Source organism: Ochotona curzoniae, unplaced genomic scaffold, assembly GCF_017591425.1.
Source record: "Ochotona curzoniae isolate NIBS_2020 unplaced genomic scaffold, NIBS_Ocur_1.0 contig_4797, whole genome shotgun sequence".
Lineage (NCBI taxonomy): Eukaryota > Metazoa > Chordata > Mammalia > Lagomorpha > Ochotonidae > Ochotona > Ochotona curzoniae.
Window position 1 is genome coordinate 2,204,896 of NW_024466390.1, and position 17,897 is coordinate 2,222,792.

Sequence of the window (17,897 nt, forward strand, 5' to 3'; positions counted from 1 at the left end):
CACGGGAGTACCAGGCTTTACCTTAAAACGCACAGGGTAAATGTGTTGCCCACAACAGCACAACATGGAAATCACCCAAGTGCCTGCTGACTGATGAATGGACAAATCTAATCTGATCTACATTTACAAGGGAATATCATGCCTCCATAAGAAAGGAGAACTGACAGATACTAGAGTATGATGAATGTTGACAATAGCACACTAAGTAGAGGAAGCCGCATATATAGTCACCTGCTGGATGATTACCTGAAATGTCCAGAACAGGGATGATGCAAGAGACAAGAAACAGATGAATGGGTCCTTGGAGTGGGGAAGTTTCCAGATAGGGAGTGATGATCAATGGAGTACTGGGTTCTTGTAGGGCTTAATGAAAGTGTGCTGGGGCCAGCGCTAGGGTGTATCAGGCTTATCTTCTGCCTATGGTGCCCGCATCCCATATGGGTACCAGTTTGAGCCCCCACTGTTCTGCTTCTGCTACAACTCCCTGTTGATGACCTGGGAAAGCAGGGGAGAATTCTCCAAGTCCTTGGGATCCTGCAGTGGCATGGAAGACCAGAAAAAACTCCTGATACCTGGCTTCAGATTGGCCCAGCCCCAGCCTTGGAAGTCACATGGGAAGTGAATCAGCAAATAGAAGATCCCCCTTGCTGTCTCCTTCTTTTTGAATTTCAAATAAAATAATTAAAAAAAAAAACTTTTTAAGCATCCTAAGCATAACATGGCTTTACAACTCTGGGAACAGACACAAAAAACCTTAATACCCACTAAATGAGTGAATTCCATGTCATGTGACTTATAGTTCCATAAACCCATTAAAAGTTTAAAAATCCATTCATGAGCCCAGTACGATAGCCTAGTTGCTAAATTCTCGCCTTGCATCTGCCAGGATCCTGTATGGGTGTCGGTTTGTATCCTGGCTGCTCCACTTCCTACTCAGCTCCCTGCTTGTGGCCTGGGAAAGCAGCGGAGGATGGACCAAAGCCCTGGGACCCTGCACCCACATGGGAGACGTGGAAGAGGCTCCTGGCTCCTGGCTTCGGATTGTGAACCAGCAGACAAAGATCTTTCTCTCTGTATCTCCTTCTCTGTATATCTGCCTTTACAATAAAAATAAAATAAAATAAAATAAAATAGAATAAAATAACTTAATACCTGTGCTTCCCTTCCCCCTCAATATGGTTGTTGGATCAAAACAATGCATTGTTTTATAACTTCCTAAATGTAGTACAGAAACATCTCCCCGTAAGTTCAGGTGAATTTATTTCTCAGTTCATCTGGATCATTCTTGATTTGCTTGCTGTCTTGGAGTTATTATAAACACCATCCCCTTTCATGTCCAAGGGGTCCTGACTTAGGGATCCCCTGATTTTTGTGATACACCTATCACAGTCATGATTCCCTGTATCCTTTTCATCCTGGCACACATATCCCCCAGTGTGGGGGAAAGATGCCTTTACATCGCAGAAAAATGTTACCTGGGACACAGTGTCCAGCTTAAAAAATCCAAACTGAGCATTCCACGTTTCAGTCGATAACAAGCTTGCTTCCGAAGCTGGAAGACTATTAAAATATTCCTGTAGTGCTAGGGTGATTATATTTGCATTTGCTCAGCTTATTGTTCTCTAATTCTCTGAAATTTGTCATTTATAACACAGAAGTGGTAGATATAGGGTGTCTTGCTTAACCAGAAAGCTGATTATGCAAAATATGTTCTTTGGGCTTATGAAGTATTTTTTGTAAATAAGTGAATATAATTCATAGCGATAAAATCTTGAACATATGTTTACATGCCAGCTTGAAAAAAATGGCAGCAAATCTTCCCTGTTTAAAGAAAAATTTCATTTGTCAGAAAAATGGTTCTTAAGTAATTACTTATTAAGGAAAGTATTCACTGAATTATGAACTTACATACACAATAATGGATTTGTTACTATAAATTCACATAGGAAAACATAAAGCTAGGGTATTAAATATGCATGAACATAATTTCATATCTTGTATCACATAATAGTCTATTAGTTAAAATAGCCAAACAACACATAGTGTTTGGTATAATAACCACGATTTATTAACCTCCCATATTTATACATTTCTGTAAATTTAAAAATCACTAGAATTGTATCAGCAGGTTAAAGAAACTTTCATCTGAGATTCTTTCATTCAATTTTGTTTGTATTTATATGTCTATATGTCCTATTTTTAAAACTGATTAATACTTATTTTTAAACAAAAGAGGAAAAGTGACAGAAAGGAAGAGAGACAGAGAATCCTCCCTCTGCTAGTTCACTCCCGACAAGGCAGCAATGGCTGAGACTGAACCATGCCAAAACCAGGAACCCAGCACTGCGTCTGTGTCTCCCGCTTAGGTGCAAGGGGCTGGAGCACTCAGACCGCCTTCCACTGCTTTGCCAGGCACATCAGCACAGAGCTGGAGCAGAAGCACAGTGGCCGAGCCTGAAACTAGTACTGTGAAATGGAAAGCCAGCATTGTAAGCAACAGCTTAATTTGCTATGCTACAACATTAGCCTGTGTGTCCTACTTTTATTACACCCAGCAATCATTTTTTAAAAATGCTTTTTAAAAAAAAGATTTAATTATTTATTGGAAAGTGAGATATACAGAGAGGAGGAGAGACAGAGAAGAAGATCTTCCGTCCCGTGATTCACTCCCCAAGTGAGCTGCAACAGCCATTGCTATGCCGATCCAAAGCCAGGATCCAGGAACCTCTTCTGGGTCTCCTACACAGGTGCAGCGTCCCAAGGCTTTGGGCCGTCCTTGACTGCTTTCCCAGGCCACAAGCAGGGAGCTGGATGGGAAGTGGGGCCACCGGGATTAGAACCGGCGCCCATATGGGATCCCGGCGTGTTCAAGGTGAGGACTTTAGCTGGTAGGCCACGCCGCTGGGCCCTAAAAATGCTTTTTAAACATAGATTTACTTATTTTTATTGGATAAGCAGATATGCAGAGAGGAAGATCTTCTGTCCAATGATTCACTCCCCAAGTGACTGCAACGGCAGGACTTGTGCAGATTCGAAGCCAGGAGTCCACAGCCTCTTTTGGGTCTCCCGCATGGGTGCAGGGTCCCAAGGCCTTGGGCCATCCTTGACTGCTTTGCCAGGCCACAGGCAGGGAGCTGGATGGGAAGTGGGGCTGCCGGGATTAGAACTGGCACCCTTATGGGATCTTGGTTTGGGCAAGGCGAGGACTTTAGCTGCTAGGCCACCGTGCCGGGCCCCTACAAAGCTTTTTAATGCATTGTTAACTTTCATAAAATAATTTGTCCTCACTCTGCATTTTATATTAAGTTTATCTTTTTATAAGTAGCAATGAATCAGTGATCAAATACAACCTCAAGAATTAATCCTCCAACAAATTTAATTATAAGATTTTGCAAAATTAATATGGTGTTTGAATCACTTCTCCCCTCTTCATTCCCTAGAAAAGAGTAGATAAATAGCAGAGCTTTTCCCAGTGGGCGCAGAGAGCATTTTCAAAAGTAAGTGTTCTTTTTTGATAAAGGTAATTAAAAAGATTGAAGGCATTTATTGGGACTGCGGGGAGAAGACTCCTCCTGAAAATTTCCTTTCTCCTGTTTTGGCAGTTCATTTGCAATTTCCCAAAGGGAACTGGGGTGTTAAGCAAGCACAGACCCTAGTCTCAGTGGCTCAACCCAGGACCCTAAACACAGCCCCTTGGGGCAGCACTGGAGCCAGCGCGGATAATAACCAGATCACAAGCTACAGATAGATGCTGAACAATAAAAAGTAAATGTAGTGAGAAAAGTACAGCTCTAAGTCAGTAGGCTCTCCCTACCGCGTCTGATCTGCTCATTCATTCCACCTTCCGTTGATTCAGATACCCATCTAGCACGTGCCACACAGCTGCAGTGCTCTAACACACTCAAAAAAAAAAAAAAGAGGCAAAAACAAAAACAAAATAGAAAATCCTCACATCAAAATCACACCACTGACAGTCTCTTCTGCCGTGTTTGCAAAATACTCCTTAGAAGAGAGCAAACACATAAAAACGCAAATCGGAGAGAATCAAAGATTCTTTTTGTCTTCATGAAAACGCTGTCTGACCTCAGGAGCCATCCAAAACGGCGTGCCCACGGACGTGTTCCGACGGTGCCGGGTGCTGGTGAGCTGCGCGGATACACCTGCAAACGAGAGCAGCAAGACGGGAGGCTTACACATGTGGAGGGAAACCAGCTGCTCTACTTTTTCTTACAGACTAAGAAAGGATGCTGTGCCTGTAAAGCATGCTGTCCCTGAGCTTGACCTTCACCCAGAAGGATTCTAAGGAATTGTGCATAGCCAAACAGAACTGTCCCCCTTTTTCGTAATTCTCACAGCTGAATCCCACTTGTTTGTAAAGCCTTGTTCTCCCTTGCTGGGGTTTGGTGGGCTTGTAATCACACCAATCCCAAATGCTTCTGGTGGTGTACAGCTTACACCACTTTCTGGGCTGTGTCTTGGCAAGGCATCAGGATATGAATCCTGTGCTTTTTCCTTCCTCCTCTTGCCCACTGACAAATTCCAGTGAATTTAAGAAAGTGTTACGTGGGGTTGGATGACCAGTACATAACTTGTGAATATGCACAAAATCATCTTCCATCTATGAACTTAGGATATCACACCTGATCTGACCACAAGTTTCAAATTAACTATGTCTATTAAACTCCACACTACAAACAGAATCACTTTCTTTTAGATTAAGAATGGAAGAGCTATGATGCAGCACTTTAGCTAAATGCTTCCCCTTGACTGGATATCATCATAACTGACTCTCATCTTGATTTTTACCTTGCTGCTCCTTAAGCAAAGGACCAACTGACTTCTGAACACATACTGCCCTTGCCCTTTGGCCTTCTAGAGGTTAGGTGCAAACCATGGGCTTCCACTGCCTGATTTCCCTGCTTTGAAAAGTCTCTGAGTTTTACGCTCAGGTGACTGATACTCAGTAGAGAAAAGGCATTCTTTAAAACAGGAACATTCTGATTTCTCAAAGATGGCATTTGACGTCTATCATGAGTGTCAAAGCATGGATTTGATCAAGTATGCATTTCAGTGGTAGAAATATACCTGGGCAGAGGGGAGCAGTGCTTTTGCTCATCATTAATTGTATCCATCAGCAATGACTTCATTTAGGCATAAATCCTGTTCTAAACAGAATTTTAATACACGAGCTTCAGATTTTGCCTTTAAAGGATTAATTACCTGATGGGGAAAAACATGCTCACCAAATCTCTTTTCCAATTTGAAGTCATTATCTAATCTGTTCTTGGAAGTTTTAAAAATTTTTCTAAAATCTCACTTTTTTCAAAATATGCTTTTTTAAAAAAATTTTGGTCCAAAATATGCCTCCTACCTCTAGGCACTTTACATTTCAGAAAAAAAAAATAATATCTAACACTGAAACCTTGATCTTGTCTTTTCCTATAAGAATCTATATCTGTATCTATATCTATATCTATATCTATATCTATATCTATATCTATATCTATATCTATATCTATATCTATATCTATATCTATATCTATATCTATATCTATATCTATATCTATAGCTAAAGTCAGAGTGACAGAGAGATTCCTTGAGGCTTCCCCATGTGGGTCACAAGGCCACGGGAAAACAATGCTGATAGAAGTTTTTGGGCAATTGCATGTGGCCCAAGCCAGACTATCCAATTTTCTTGGAAATGTGAATCTTTTGCAGATACTCAGGGAGGAGGTGCTACAGCTGGGTCAACCAATCGCAGTAGCCCAAGGTCTGCTCCATCAGCCGCCACAGGCGTGGGATCATAATGGGGACATCAGGTCCCTTAGCTGTGCCCTTGATTTTGTGGTCAGTCAGCATTTCCAGCATTTCCATTTATATCACTCACAATTAATTTCTGTTGCTTCAAGCCAGCAGATCTTCAATAAAAATCATAATTATTATATATCTTTAAAAATCCAGAAAATTACATGAGCAATAATAATCCACAGTGAGTTTATAAAAGCTTAGAGTCATTCAACATTTTTTCTTTTTTTTTAAGGACTTATTTTTATTGAAAAGGCAGATCTGCAGAGCAGATACAGAGGAGAAGATATTCCATCCACTGGTTCACTCTTCACTCAGATGGCTTCAGTGGCCAGAGGTGAGTCAATCCAAAGCCAGGAGCCAGGAGCTTCTTCCAGGTCTGCCATGTGCAGGCGCAGGGTCCCAAGGCTTTGGACCATCCTCTACTGCTTTCCCAGGCCACAAACTGGTGTCCATATGGGATTCTGGCACTTGCAAGGTGACAGTTTTGCCATTGACCCACTGTGCCAGATCCTCATTCAGCCTTTTACTGAAAAGAGACTTTCTGTGTTTATGTTTATATGAGATTAAATAATTTTCTAAGGCAAATATTTGGTCCACTCAATGCTGAATCAAGCATTTCAAACATGAGATATTTTTGAGTAAGCAGATTATATATAGATAACAAACTATTCTCTGTAGGTTTGCTGGTCTATTAGTATGGAGATGATAAAACATTTATATGAAGCTGGTTGTAAGAGATTAAATTAAAATAAAAACTAAAGGGCCAGTGCCATGGATCAACAGGCTAATCCTTCACACTCTGTGGTACTGGCATTTCATATGGATGCCAATATGTATCCAGCTGCTCCATTTCTGATTCAGCTCTCTTCTTATGGCCTGGGAAAGCAGTGGAAAATGGTCCAAATCCTTGGGACCCCGGTACCACGTGGAAGATGTGGAAGAGGCTCTTGGCTTCAGCTCAGTTCTGGCCATTGTGAACATCTGGAGAGTGAACCAGCAGATGGGAGACCTTCTCTATCTCTCCTCCCTGTAAATCTGCCTTTGAAATAAGAATAAATAAATCCTTAAAAAATTATACTAAAAATGTATCTGTTTCTTGTCAAACTCCAGCAATGTTTTGCACACACCCTTCATGCTCCTTTTTCTACGAGTGACAGGGTAATGGGTCATAGTAACTGTGGAGCCTCAAGTATCATTTGGCATCTGTTGACATCTTACGGAAAGATCACACAGAGTTTTTGTGGGAGTAACAGTATGGTAAAAGGAAAACTTCAGCCCAGAAAATGAAGAAGGAATCATAAGAAAGACTCAAACACTGGGACCTGGTACAATAGCGTAGTGGTTAAAGTCCTCGCCTTGCACGTGCCGGGATCCCATATGGGCGCCGGTTCTAATGCCGGCGGCCCCACTTTCCATCCAGGCCCCTGCTTATGGCCTGGGAAAGCAGTCGAGGGCAGCCCAAATCTTTGGGACGCTGCACCTGTGTGGGAGACCTGGGAGAACTCCTGGCTCCTGGGTTATGATAGGCTCAGCTCTGGCCATTGTAGTCACTTGGGGAGTGAACCATCAGATGGAAGATCTTCCTCTCTGTCTCTCCTCCTTTCTGTATATCCACCTTTCCAATAAAAATAAAGCTTTAAAAAATTAAAAAAGAAAGACTCAAATTCGTGAAAAATGCATCTAGTTTACTTAGAAATCTAAGTTTGAGAGATGGGTGATATCCAGTTAAAAAAAAAAAAACAGGACACACAGGAAGGCATTTATCAACCTCTGCAATGCCTATTCAACCTCAAGGTAACTTCACCAACATAACCAAATAGCTTCAAGAGCCTTAAGGCAACTTTACGGTTGTAAAGTCCAATCTGACCACTTTCAGGTTAATACACTTCAGAGGGAGGGAGAGAAAAAAAATCTTTTTCCCAGGGCCAAATGGCATTTTTATACTAGCATAAATTCTGATAATGGAAGTAGCTAAGAAGATGGGAAAATGCACATTCTATTGGAAATGATTAACATCAACTACTGGCCAAGGCAACAGAGACTCAAAGTATCAGTTGGGGAGCCCTCAGGAGTAAAGGAGATTAGCACAATCACTTTTTCCAGTGAGCAACTGATGGAATAAAAGGTGCAGGCAAAGACTGACACCATCATTTTAAGAGGGAAGATGATAAAATGTGGAAAACCTCAGGGACACAGAGAGGAGAGGGCAGCCAGGAGAAGGTGGGGACTGAATAAAAACACAAGAAGAGACAATAATAATCCCTTCCAAGACAAAGTTGTGATGATCAGAAAGAAGTTAACATAAATGAGTTTTGGCATTTTGCCTCACTTTTGAACTTACAGTGTCTCAAACTGTTTTAGTCCCATCCAGCATTGAGGCATAGCAGAAAAGGTCACAACTTCTGATGCCAGCATTCCCTATGGATGCTGGTCCCTGTCCTCCAACTCAGCTCCCTGCTAATGTCCTGGGAAAAGCAACAGAAGATGTAGGAGACCTGGATGAAGTGCATAAGTCCCAGCTTCAGCCTGGTCCAGCCCTGGCTGGCTGTAGCCATCACTAGGGAATCAGTAGATAGCAGACCTGTGTGTGTGTGTGTGTGTGTGTGTGTGTGTGTGTGTGTGTGTGTGTGGCTTCAGAACCTTAAATTGACACTTCAGGTCATCCCTTGGTGCCTCTTTGCTTGGGCCATGGCTATTGTGGCCATTTGAAAAATAAGCCAGCACATAAAAGATTTTCTCTCTGTCTCCTCTCTGCTTTGTCCCCGCTCTATAAAACACTGCATTTCAGAAAAATAAATAAATCCTCCTTAAAAAACAAAACCTAAGCAGAAAATTTTGTTTTACCTGTTACTAAATTGAAATTTTTTCAAAATGTCTATAATCTGCTTTTAACTTCCTAGACATGATATAATTTTTGATATAATCGAATTATGCAATTTAAGGTCAATATGCATGAAAGTTTAAATATCTCTCAGAAAGACTGGTGTTGTGGCCTAGTAGATTAAGTTGGTACTTGCATGGTTTTTGAGTCCTGGCTTCTCTGCTTCTAATACAGCTGCTTTGTAGAGAGCCTGAGAAAGTAGTGGAGAATGGCTCAAGGACTCGGGTCAGCTGCAGCTCCTGGCTTCTGGCTTCAGCCTGGCTTAGCCCTAGCTGTTGAGGCTATTTGAGGACTAAGTCAGTAAAGGAAAGACATAAATAAGTCAAATAAATAGTGAATAAAGAATGAATAAGTAAATAATAAATAAATAATTAGTAAGCAAATCAAATAAATAAACCTTATTCAAACATCTCTCAGAATGCACATCATTAAGAGAAAAAAAAATGTTCTCTGGAATCCCTAGAAAATATCTTTGTCTCTCCCCTCCTGTATCCTCTCCACTTTCAACATGGCAGAGCCCCAACTGCCTTGCCTAAATCTACTGCTTAGACACGACTGACTGAAGGCAGGTTGATATCAGAGCCAGCTGGGCCTACTGAGGTCCTGCTTCCCATTCACTTTCACTGGGTGCTGAGAGCCTGGATCCGTTTGTTGATGGCACAGGACCCATACATCAACTGCCTGGGGAGACTGAGGCTGCTGGGTAGACACAGAGGCTGGTGAGCACGGAGGAAGAAATAAGAGGCAGCAGAAGTGTCCGTTGCCTTCCATTTTCCCGCCCCTGTTCCTGACCCCTGAGCTTTGTTTTTATGACATTAACTTTTGAATCTTATTCTCCTTGGACCCTTACAGCTAAAAACCTTTGACTCAAAGGTTGTACCATTTCCTACTGTGTTCAACAGCTTAATTCAACTTCAACACACAAACACATATGGCTCAGAACATTTGAGCCCACGGGTTTGGGGGAGTCCTAAAGCTCCACAGGAGTCCACTTGTTAAGAGTTCAGATGTATATAAAAAAGAATTGTAAATGGCTTTGCTTCCAACTAAGTGAATGGCCACCTCCCCAAAGTACAAAACTATATTCTAGCTGAGGAAAGTGCTCATTTTCTTGTATGGTCTCATAATTATAAAGCTTGTTCAACTTTTAAAAAATGGTTGTCCTTTTAGTCTTTTTTTCTCAATGTATTATTTTTAATCCTATAATGCACTAGCCCTCTGGCTTCCAAATTCGTAATATTCAAGTAATATTGACCCCTGTAGTTCCATGCCAAGTCACTAACGCTTCTCCGTGGTTTTATATTTCAGCGCATTATTTTTATTTATTTGAAAGGCAGAGTTAGAGATGGGGGGGGGCGGAGAGAAAGAGGCAGACAGCCAGGAGTGGTCAGACTGGTGAAAAAGCTTGGAACTCCATCTGTGTCTCCCACATGGGTAGTAGGCCCCGAAGTACCTGGGCCCTCCTTCTGCTGCTTTCTTAGAAGACGCATGACCGGGGTCCCCGCTGTTCTACTTGTGATCCTGCTTTTCTGTTAATTCAGCTGAGAAAGCAGCAGAAATGACCATAGGACTTCAGCTCTGATACAGGAATCCCAGATGGAATTCCAGGATGGAATTCCAGGAGCTAGGCTTCAGGCTGGTCCAGCCACAACTATATGGTCTATTGGGGAGTAAGCAATAATATGGAAGAACTCTCTTCTCTCTCTCTCTCTCTCTCTCTCTATATATATATATATATATACACACACACACACACACACATATATATATATCTTTAATCATTTTTTTAAAAAAGGTTTGTTTGTTTTTATTGGAAAGGCAGATTTACAGAGAAAGAGAGACTGAAAGATTTTTTGTCCACTGGTTCATTCTTCAAGTGGCTACAATGACCAGAGCTGAGCCAATCCAAAGCCAGGAGCCTGGAGCATCTCCCTGGTCTCCCAAGGCTTTGGGCAATCCTCCGCTGCTTTCCCAGACCACAACCAGGGAGCTGGAAAGGAAATGGACCAGCTGGAATACGAGCCAGCATTCATATGGGATCCTGGCATGTGCAAGAAGATGACTTTAACCACTAGGCTGCCATGGCGGGCCCTGTAACTTTAATGTTTAAGGTTCATTTATATATCTGAAAAGCAGAGTTCCAAAGGTGGAAGAGATGCTTTTCCATCTGCTGGTTCACTTTTAAACAGCAACATGGATCAAAACTCAGCCTGATCAATGCAGAAGCCTGGAACTCTATCCAGATCTCCCACATGGGTGCCAGGAACCCAAATACTTGGGTCATTTGCCACTGCTTTAGTAGGTGCATTAGCATGGAGTTGAATCAGAAGTGCTCCTATGAAATGTCCACATTAAAGGTGGTGGCTTAGACAATTGTGCCACAGTGCCAGCCCCAACGATGAAGATTTTGTATCCCACAGCAGCATCCCCATTCTTCTTGTGCTCAAACTCTCCTGGATCTAAGGAGTGAGTACTGCTTCAAGTTGGCTTTTGCTTCTGTCTTTTGTGTATTTGCTTACTTCGGGGACACAGTGAGGCCTGGGCCCACCTTAAATAAGTCTAAAGTCAGCCTATTTCTAAGAACCCCAGCTTTCTGTTAGTTGAGAACTGTTTGAAACTAAGAGCTGAGTGCATATTGCTCCTGGGGGAATCAAAGCCTGCAGACTCATGTGGTAGATACTCCTGGGTACTATACATACAAACACACACTATATATACATTAGAGTGGATTTACATCTAGTTACATAAATGGACAACCAGGGGTCCATATGGCTACCTCTGATTCCAGTCAATTCAATTTTCTCCTTTTTCCTATTCATTAGCTGGCAGAAACCCGGCTCTCAATGTTCTCAGTATTTCCTGATGGTGTCATAGTTCCAGCAGGGCACCAGTCTGCTCTCTACTTCTTCCCCACGCAGACGCCTTCCTCACTTCACTCTGGCTCTGAAAATCTACCCAGGGTCTCCCCGATCACTCTATGGCACTGCCCTTCTTATATCACTTGGGGATGAACACCCCATGCTCAGATCTCATCAACACCAGCCTTTCAGCATGAATGATCCCCCAACCCCCTCAGATGCCCAACAGTTGGCCAAACTGCAACATACTTGATTGGCTTTTGTTCTGAAATATACAGGAAGGAAGCGATAGAAGAAGGGAAGGAAGAAAGGAAGGAAGGAAGGCAGGAAAGAAAGAGAGAAAGAAAGAAAGAAAGAAAGAAAGAAAGAAAGAAAAGAAAAAGAAAAGAAAAGAAAAGAAAAGAAAAGAAAGAAGAAAAGAAAAGAAAAGAAAAGAAAAGAAAAAAAGGAAGGAAGGTCTTCATTTTAGGTGCACCTGCCTCACTTAATGCTAAAACCTGGGTTATTAACAAAGAAAAATTTCCCTTTAGCCTTCATCATGCATTGGAGACTTGGTCTAAAACTGGGGATGCGGGTAACAGATTGAAAGCTATAAAATATTCTGTCATCAGAATGATGTCCGAATAAATCACTAAAAGTACTTCCTGTTCTTTGGTATTGAAACACTAAGTGTCCTATTAAGAGCCAGTTTCCCCAGAGAGAAATCTGCAGAAATGAGAACTGAGAACTGCTCTTTAAAATTAGGCCATGTTTCATTTTTTTTTTATTCAGATGAAGATTGCTTTTTCAGACATTAGTTGACTTGCTTAAGGGGGCTTATCTCCTGGGAGATCATATTATTTACTGATTGATTATATTCCAGGGGCTGCTAATGCTTTTCATTAATAACATTTATAAGCCCACTTGCCCTTGTGCTCTGTGAGGTGTCTAGTGGCTTTCCATGATAGTGTGCTCCACTTAACAGAGGAACAGAACGCTATTTAGAAAACTTGCATTCAAGATGAATATGAGCAAGCTGAATTTTCTATGTATGATAATTAAGTCACTTGACATTTAGCGTAGTATTGAATAGACTCCCGACTTATATTTTCTAAAACGTAAAGAGACAACCTGTTTGGGCAACTCTAAATTTTGTTATTTTAATGTGTATAGCATTGAGTGAAAATGAGGGGACGTCATTTCACCAGGAAGGTAATAGCTGATATTTGGAACCAAAAAGTGCCAGTAGTTACACTTGGTAGTTCACTTCTATCCCACAGACTCTTAACTTTTTAAAAATGTATTTATTTGAAAGGCAAAGGGACAAGAGAAAAAAAAATCATGATCCATACATAGATTCATTCCATCAATGCTGCCTGCAATGGCTGGGGGATGGGCCAGACCAAATGCAGGAGCAGATAACTCAATCCAGATCTCCCACCTGAGTGTTAGGGATCCAAATACTTGAAGCAGTATTGTGCCCCCAAGGCGTGCAGGAGCAGGAAGCTGGAATCAGAGCCAGGACTTAATCCTGGGCACTCCAATACAGGATGTGGGTAGTCCAAAGCAGTGTCTTAATGGCTGTGCAGAATGCACATCTATTTGCTCTACACAGAAAAAAGGATTTGCATCCCATCTCAGATGGCATTCTTCTCCCTTCGTCTATTTTCCTGTGGCAGGAGGAAGGAAGGAAGCCCTCAGGTATGGGACACTAGTCTTGAACCCATGTGCTTCGTTTGGCATTGTTGCTGTGTAGCTTCCCATTTCAGTGCTTCTGAAGTCTGTTCTCACAGAGAGGGCCTCTCATAGGTCCTCCTGGCAGGTGCAGGATCAGATTGACCCCAGCTGGAGTTGAGAACATGCTGCGAGTCTGGCCCTGTGACTTGCTCTGTGCCTCACAGTCCAGTCCTTGCTTTTCTGAGCAACCTTACCCTGAGAAAGTCCCTCCAGATTACTGGCTACTTCCAGGTATTTCTGGATATAAAGGGCAAGGTGTGGGAAAGCTGACCTGGGCAGCTCATCTGCCTGATCACTGATGTGCCTCCACGGAACGAGATTGTGGCTCACCCAGGTCTAGTCCACAGTAGCTTCAGAAGCTTCTGGAAGGTGGAGCAAGTGTCCTAGGAAGCAAGGATGGGAGCTGTCTTCCTCCTCCTCATCTTCTCTTTGCAAAAGCTCATCTCAGGGCAGGCATTTGGTGCAGAGGTTAGGATGCTCCCTGGGACAACCACATCCCTCATCATAGGGCCTGGGTTCAATTCCCAGCTCTGCCCCTGACTGAAGCTTCCTGTTGGTGTTCACCCTGGAAGGCCATGGGTGGTGATGGCTCAAGCAGATGGGCTCCTGTCACCCACATGGGAGACCCAGAGTGAGCCTGACCTGCTCAAATGGCTCCACTGCTATAGGCAATGAGGGAGCGAACCAGGAGATGGTAGATTTTTCTCTTTTTATCTCATCTCTCAACCTTTCATATAAAACAAACAAACAAACAACAACAAGAAAAATAAGCTCTTGTCATATCACTCTCCTGCCTCCTTCTGTCACCTCTTTCCACCATCACCCTACAAAGGGAAAGGGCTTTTTGTGTTTCTTTTCCTTTCTTACATGAAACCTTTGGCTGTATCCCCGGAAACTCTAACTGCTAACAAGAAGATAGAACAATCTAGACGGACTCTGTGCCTTGTTGTAAATTCCTATTTTTGAAGATTCCAAGCTAACTATGACTCACTCCTTCTCTTCCTTTCTATCAAGAAGGAATCTTTAATTTCTTCAAGACCAAGGGATGACTCCAGCATGCCAAGTTGAAGATCATGTTCTTGGACAAGCCACAGAGAAAAGCATGTTAATGAATTTCACAATGCTTCCCTAGGGAGTGTGTGTAAGAGTCCTGGCTGACGAACAGGGTGTTGAAAGGCTCTGCTTAGCCTTGCTGACAGGTGGTAGGAAGGGGGTGGGGGATGGCTGCGGAACACAGAGGGAGAGAAAGAAGGCAGTTATCAACAGGTGCTTCCTCTGTGACAGCACACAGGACTGTGCACCCCCACCCCACCACCAAAAACAAAAATGCCTTCCCCAAGGCCAAGGGAAGTCACAGAATGGAAGGCGGAGCTGGGAGGTGGCAGGGTGGGATGTATCTCTGAAAGGGTCCTTCTGGACCCAGTTTGCAGAAAGGTCGAGAAGAAGTGGGATACAATCTGACTCCAGGAGTGTCAGAAAAATGTAACAGCAGCAGTTCAGATGAGAGAGAGGAGGGCTAGCACAAGTTTTATAGTTACAGATGGAGGTCCCTGACTCGCGGTGACCCAACTTCTTATTTTCCAGCTTTACAATGAAGCAGAACATGAACTATACATCTCATTTTGAGTTTGAGTCTTTTCACAGGCTGGCCATGTACAATCTGATCTTCTACAGCCACGAAAGGCTGCAACCACAGCTGCAGCTCCTTTAGCTCTGTGGTCTCGAGGAAATCCTAGTGATGCTCTGTGTTGTGTATGCTCGCAGTGCCTTCACATCCCATCAAGTCTACACAGCACCCACCTGTGTATATCCAGGAGGTATACAGCCTACTATAAAACTGGCTCTGCGTTGGAGACTTTTACCCAACCATAAGCACAATTCTGGCAGGCTATGCTATGCCGTGGTGAGTTAGCGCTTCCTAAGTTAGATAAACAGATATTCAATATTTGCTTATTTACTTGAGTGTCAGGGTTACAGAGAGAGAGAGAGGCATACAGAGGGAGGCATCTTCCATCTGTTTTTTCACTTCTCAGATGGTTGCAATAACCAAACAGCTTCTTTTAGGTCTGCCCATATGGGTATCAGGAACCCAAACATTTTCACTATTGTTGGCTGCTTTTCCTAGGGCATTGGCAGAGAGCTGGATTGGAAGTGAAGCAGATAGAACACAAACTGGTGCCCAGATGGAATACTGGAGTCACATACAGTGGCTTTATTGGCCATCTCACAACACTGGCCCCCTGTAGGTTAGATATACTACATGTATTTTTCATTTGATATTTTATACTTACAGGGGGGCTCATTAGGATGCAACCCCACCCTAAGTGAAGAAGCATCTGTAGTTTCACACGCGACAGGTGAAAGCAAAGAAGAGTCTCTGGCTTGAGCAACAAGTAGGTGCATTTGACTGTTTCCCAAAGCAGGTTTCTGAGAAGGTGCAGCTTTCTGAGATGGTGAGCCCTCTTTGGGACATTTTGAGGGTAAAGTGCCTGCCATTCCTCTAAAACCTTCAGTAGTATCCAATCAGGATCACATACTGTATTTTGAAAGTGAGAAATTCAAATAAAAGTTATACCCAAATCCCATACTCCTAAATGTTGCCTTCTCTGAAAATTCAATTTAAACCTTAGAATGAGAAAACTGACTTCTGGTTTGATTTGCTAGTAGGTAGAGTTGCCCCCGCTTCAGGTATTGTTTCATATAAAACTCTCCTAGTCATTTTGAAGCAGCTGAAACTGTTTTTTTTTTATCATGGGCAACAGAAATATTAGCACTGTGTTACATGAAAATACAGTAGCATTTTAGTATCAAACACTCCAACAACTGAATAACCTTTACTAATTATTGCAGGCAGGCCAGTGTACGAATCAGATCATCCAAAGCCCAAGCTCTTATTTCATTAACTATGCAGCCTGTGACTACTTTATGATAATGTCATATAAAAGGCCACCTTATTTATTACCTACATGTATTTTTTTCACATAGTCTGTTTTGAAGGCTACCCCAGGAAGCTGCATTTCTCAGAGCTGCTCCTTTATGGATTTTTTTTCCCTTTAATGGTTGAAAAATCTATTGAGGTACACCTTTTAAGACTTTTCAGTTTTGGTCATATTTATTACACCATCTTTTATAGCCAGGGAATTGGATGTCAAGTTGCCTATCAAGTTCTCCATTTGGTCTGAGAATAGAGTCAATGGTATGTTCTGAGGGGAGTAACTGCCTTACCCAGGAGCAATGAAAAGTCTTTTATTTTTATGTTTTGAAGTTTAAGAAATCCCTACGAACACCTTAACCCAGCCAAACAGTCAAACACCTGGCTCAGAGCTCGAAGGGCAAACTGCCACCCTGGTTACAGGTGAGGTATTCCAGCGAGGGGACCCCTTATCCAGCCTCCTCAGCAGTTCCAAATGCATCCTTAGGCAAAACCAAAACACCAGAGAGCAACACAAAGGCTCTTCAAAATGAGTTCATGGAAAATGAAGATGCTGAAAAAATATGACTTCATTTTTCTTTTTTGCATCAATACAATATCCTTTATTTCTATTCTTCTACTATCTTTTAAAAATCTTTGCATATATCTGCATCTTAAAAATATTTTCTAAAGTTCATCAATGAACTTTCCTCCCATATCAGTTTCTGAAATGAGAACTCACAGTTGATCTGTCTATTCAACCACAGTCAGTGAGTACCCAGAGGGTTAGGGCTACCAAGATAAATTAAGTCGGTCCCTGTCTGTCCATTGAACTCTATCTGCAGACCAATTAGGGAATGATGATGCAGTGTGGAAAATACAAAAATAGAGAAATGTGCAAGGCAGAGGTAGAGAGGAGGCACCTGGCACCTCACTCAGCTGGAGAGCAACAGAAGGGCAGAGGTCAACCAACCCAAGAACATGGTAGCCCTCTCTCAGACTAATTGTAAGGGGGATCTGAGGAGAGAATACGCAAAAGTTTCTTCAGAACTGGACTGTCAGGGCCCCGAAGAAGTACAGGCTAGAGTGCCTTTTGTAACATTGGCATAGTAAGTAGGAATACGCAGCATCTCACGTAACTGAAGCTTCACAGGCAACGCAGCCTCCAAGACCAATGGACTTAGTGGCTCAGTTGTGTCCGCAAGGACCCGCAGCCAGAGCTGTCTTTCTCAGAGTTGGCTTTCTGCTTGGGACAGGTTCAGCATTACAAGTAGACACAGAGGGATCCTGGGAATACAGAGCCCATCCTTCCTGCTGCCTGCTTCTTAGGATGGAGGAAATGACTCTGGAAGAGTTTCACCCACATTTCACAGTCTGGATGTGCCCACAGGGGTAGCAACGTGGCTGGTGTCACGGGTAAAGCCGTTACTTGCAATGCCAGCATCTGATATGGATGTCCGTTTGTGCCTGTGCTGTTTCACTGTGAATACATCTCCCATCTAATGGCCTGCAAAAAGCAATAGAAGGTGGGTCTCAGGACGGGGCGTCTCATGCCTGGATCCCGGACGGCCGCCATGGGCACATGGTGAGCCGTCCTCCCCGGGCCTGCTGGGTTTCGGGGGCCGCTTCCTTCGGGGTGAGTAGACCGAGGGGGGGAGGCCTCCGGGACTGGGCAGGTCCGGGGCCCACCCGCCGCCTTCATGGGGCGGTGAATGGGATTTGG

General features: G+C 43.0%; 1 protein-coding gene across 1 annotated transcript in view; it reads right to left on the reverse strand.

Moving 5' to 3' along the window:
- MYO3A (myosin IIIA) overlaps window positions 1-17,897 on the reverse strand; it is a 158,265-nt gene that overhangs the window by 117,256 nt on the left and 23,112 nt on the right. The window contains exon 5 of the mRNA XM_040988058.1: window positions 4,084-4,160. Coding sequence (XP_040843992.1) covers window positions 4,084-4,160 — 77 coding nt within the window. The remainder of the gene's footprint in view (window positions 1-4,083; window positions 4,161-17,897) is intronic.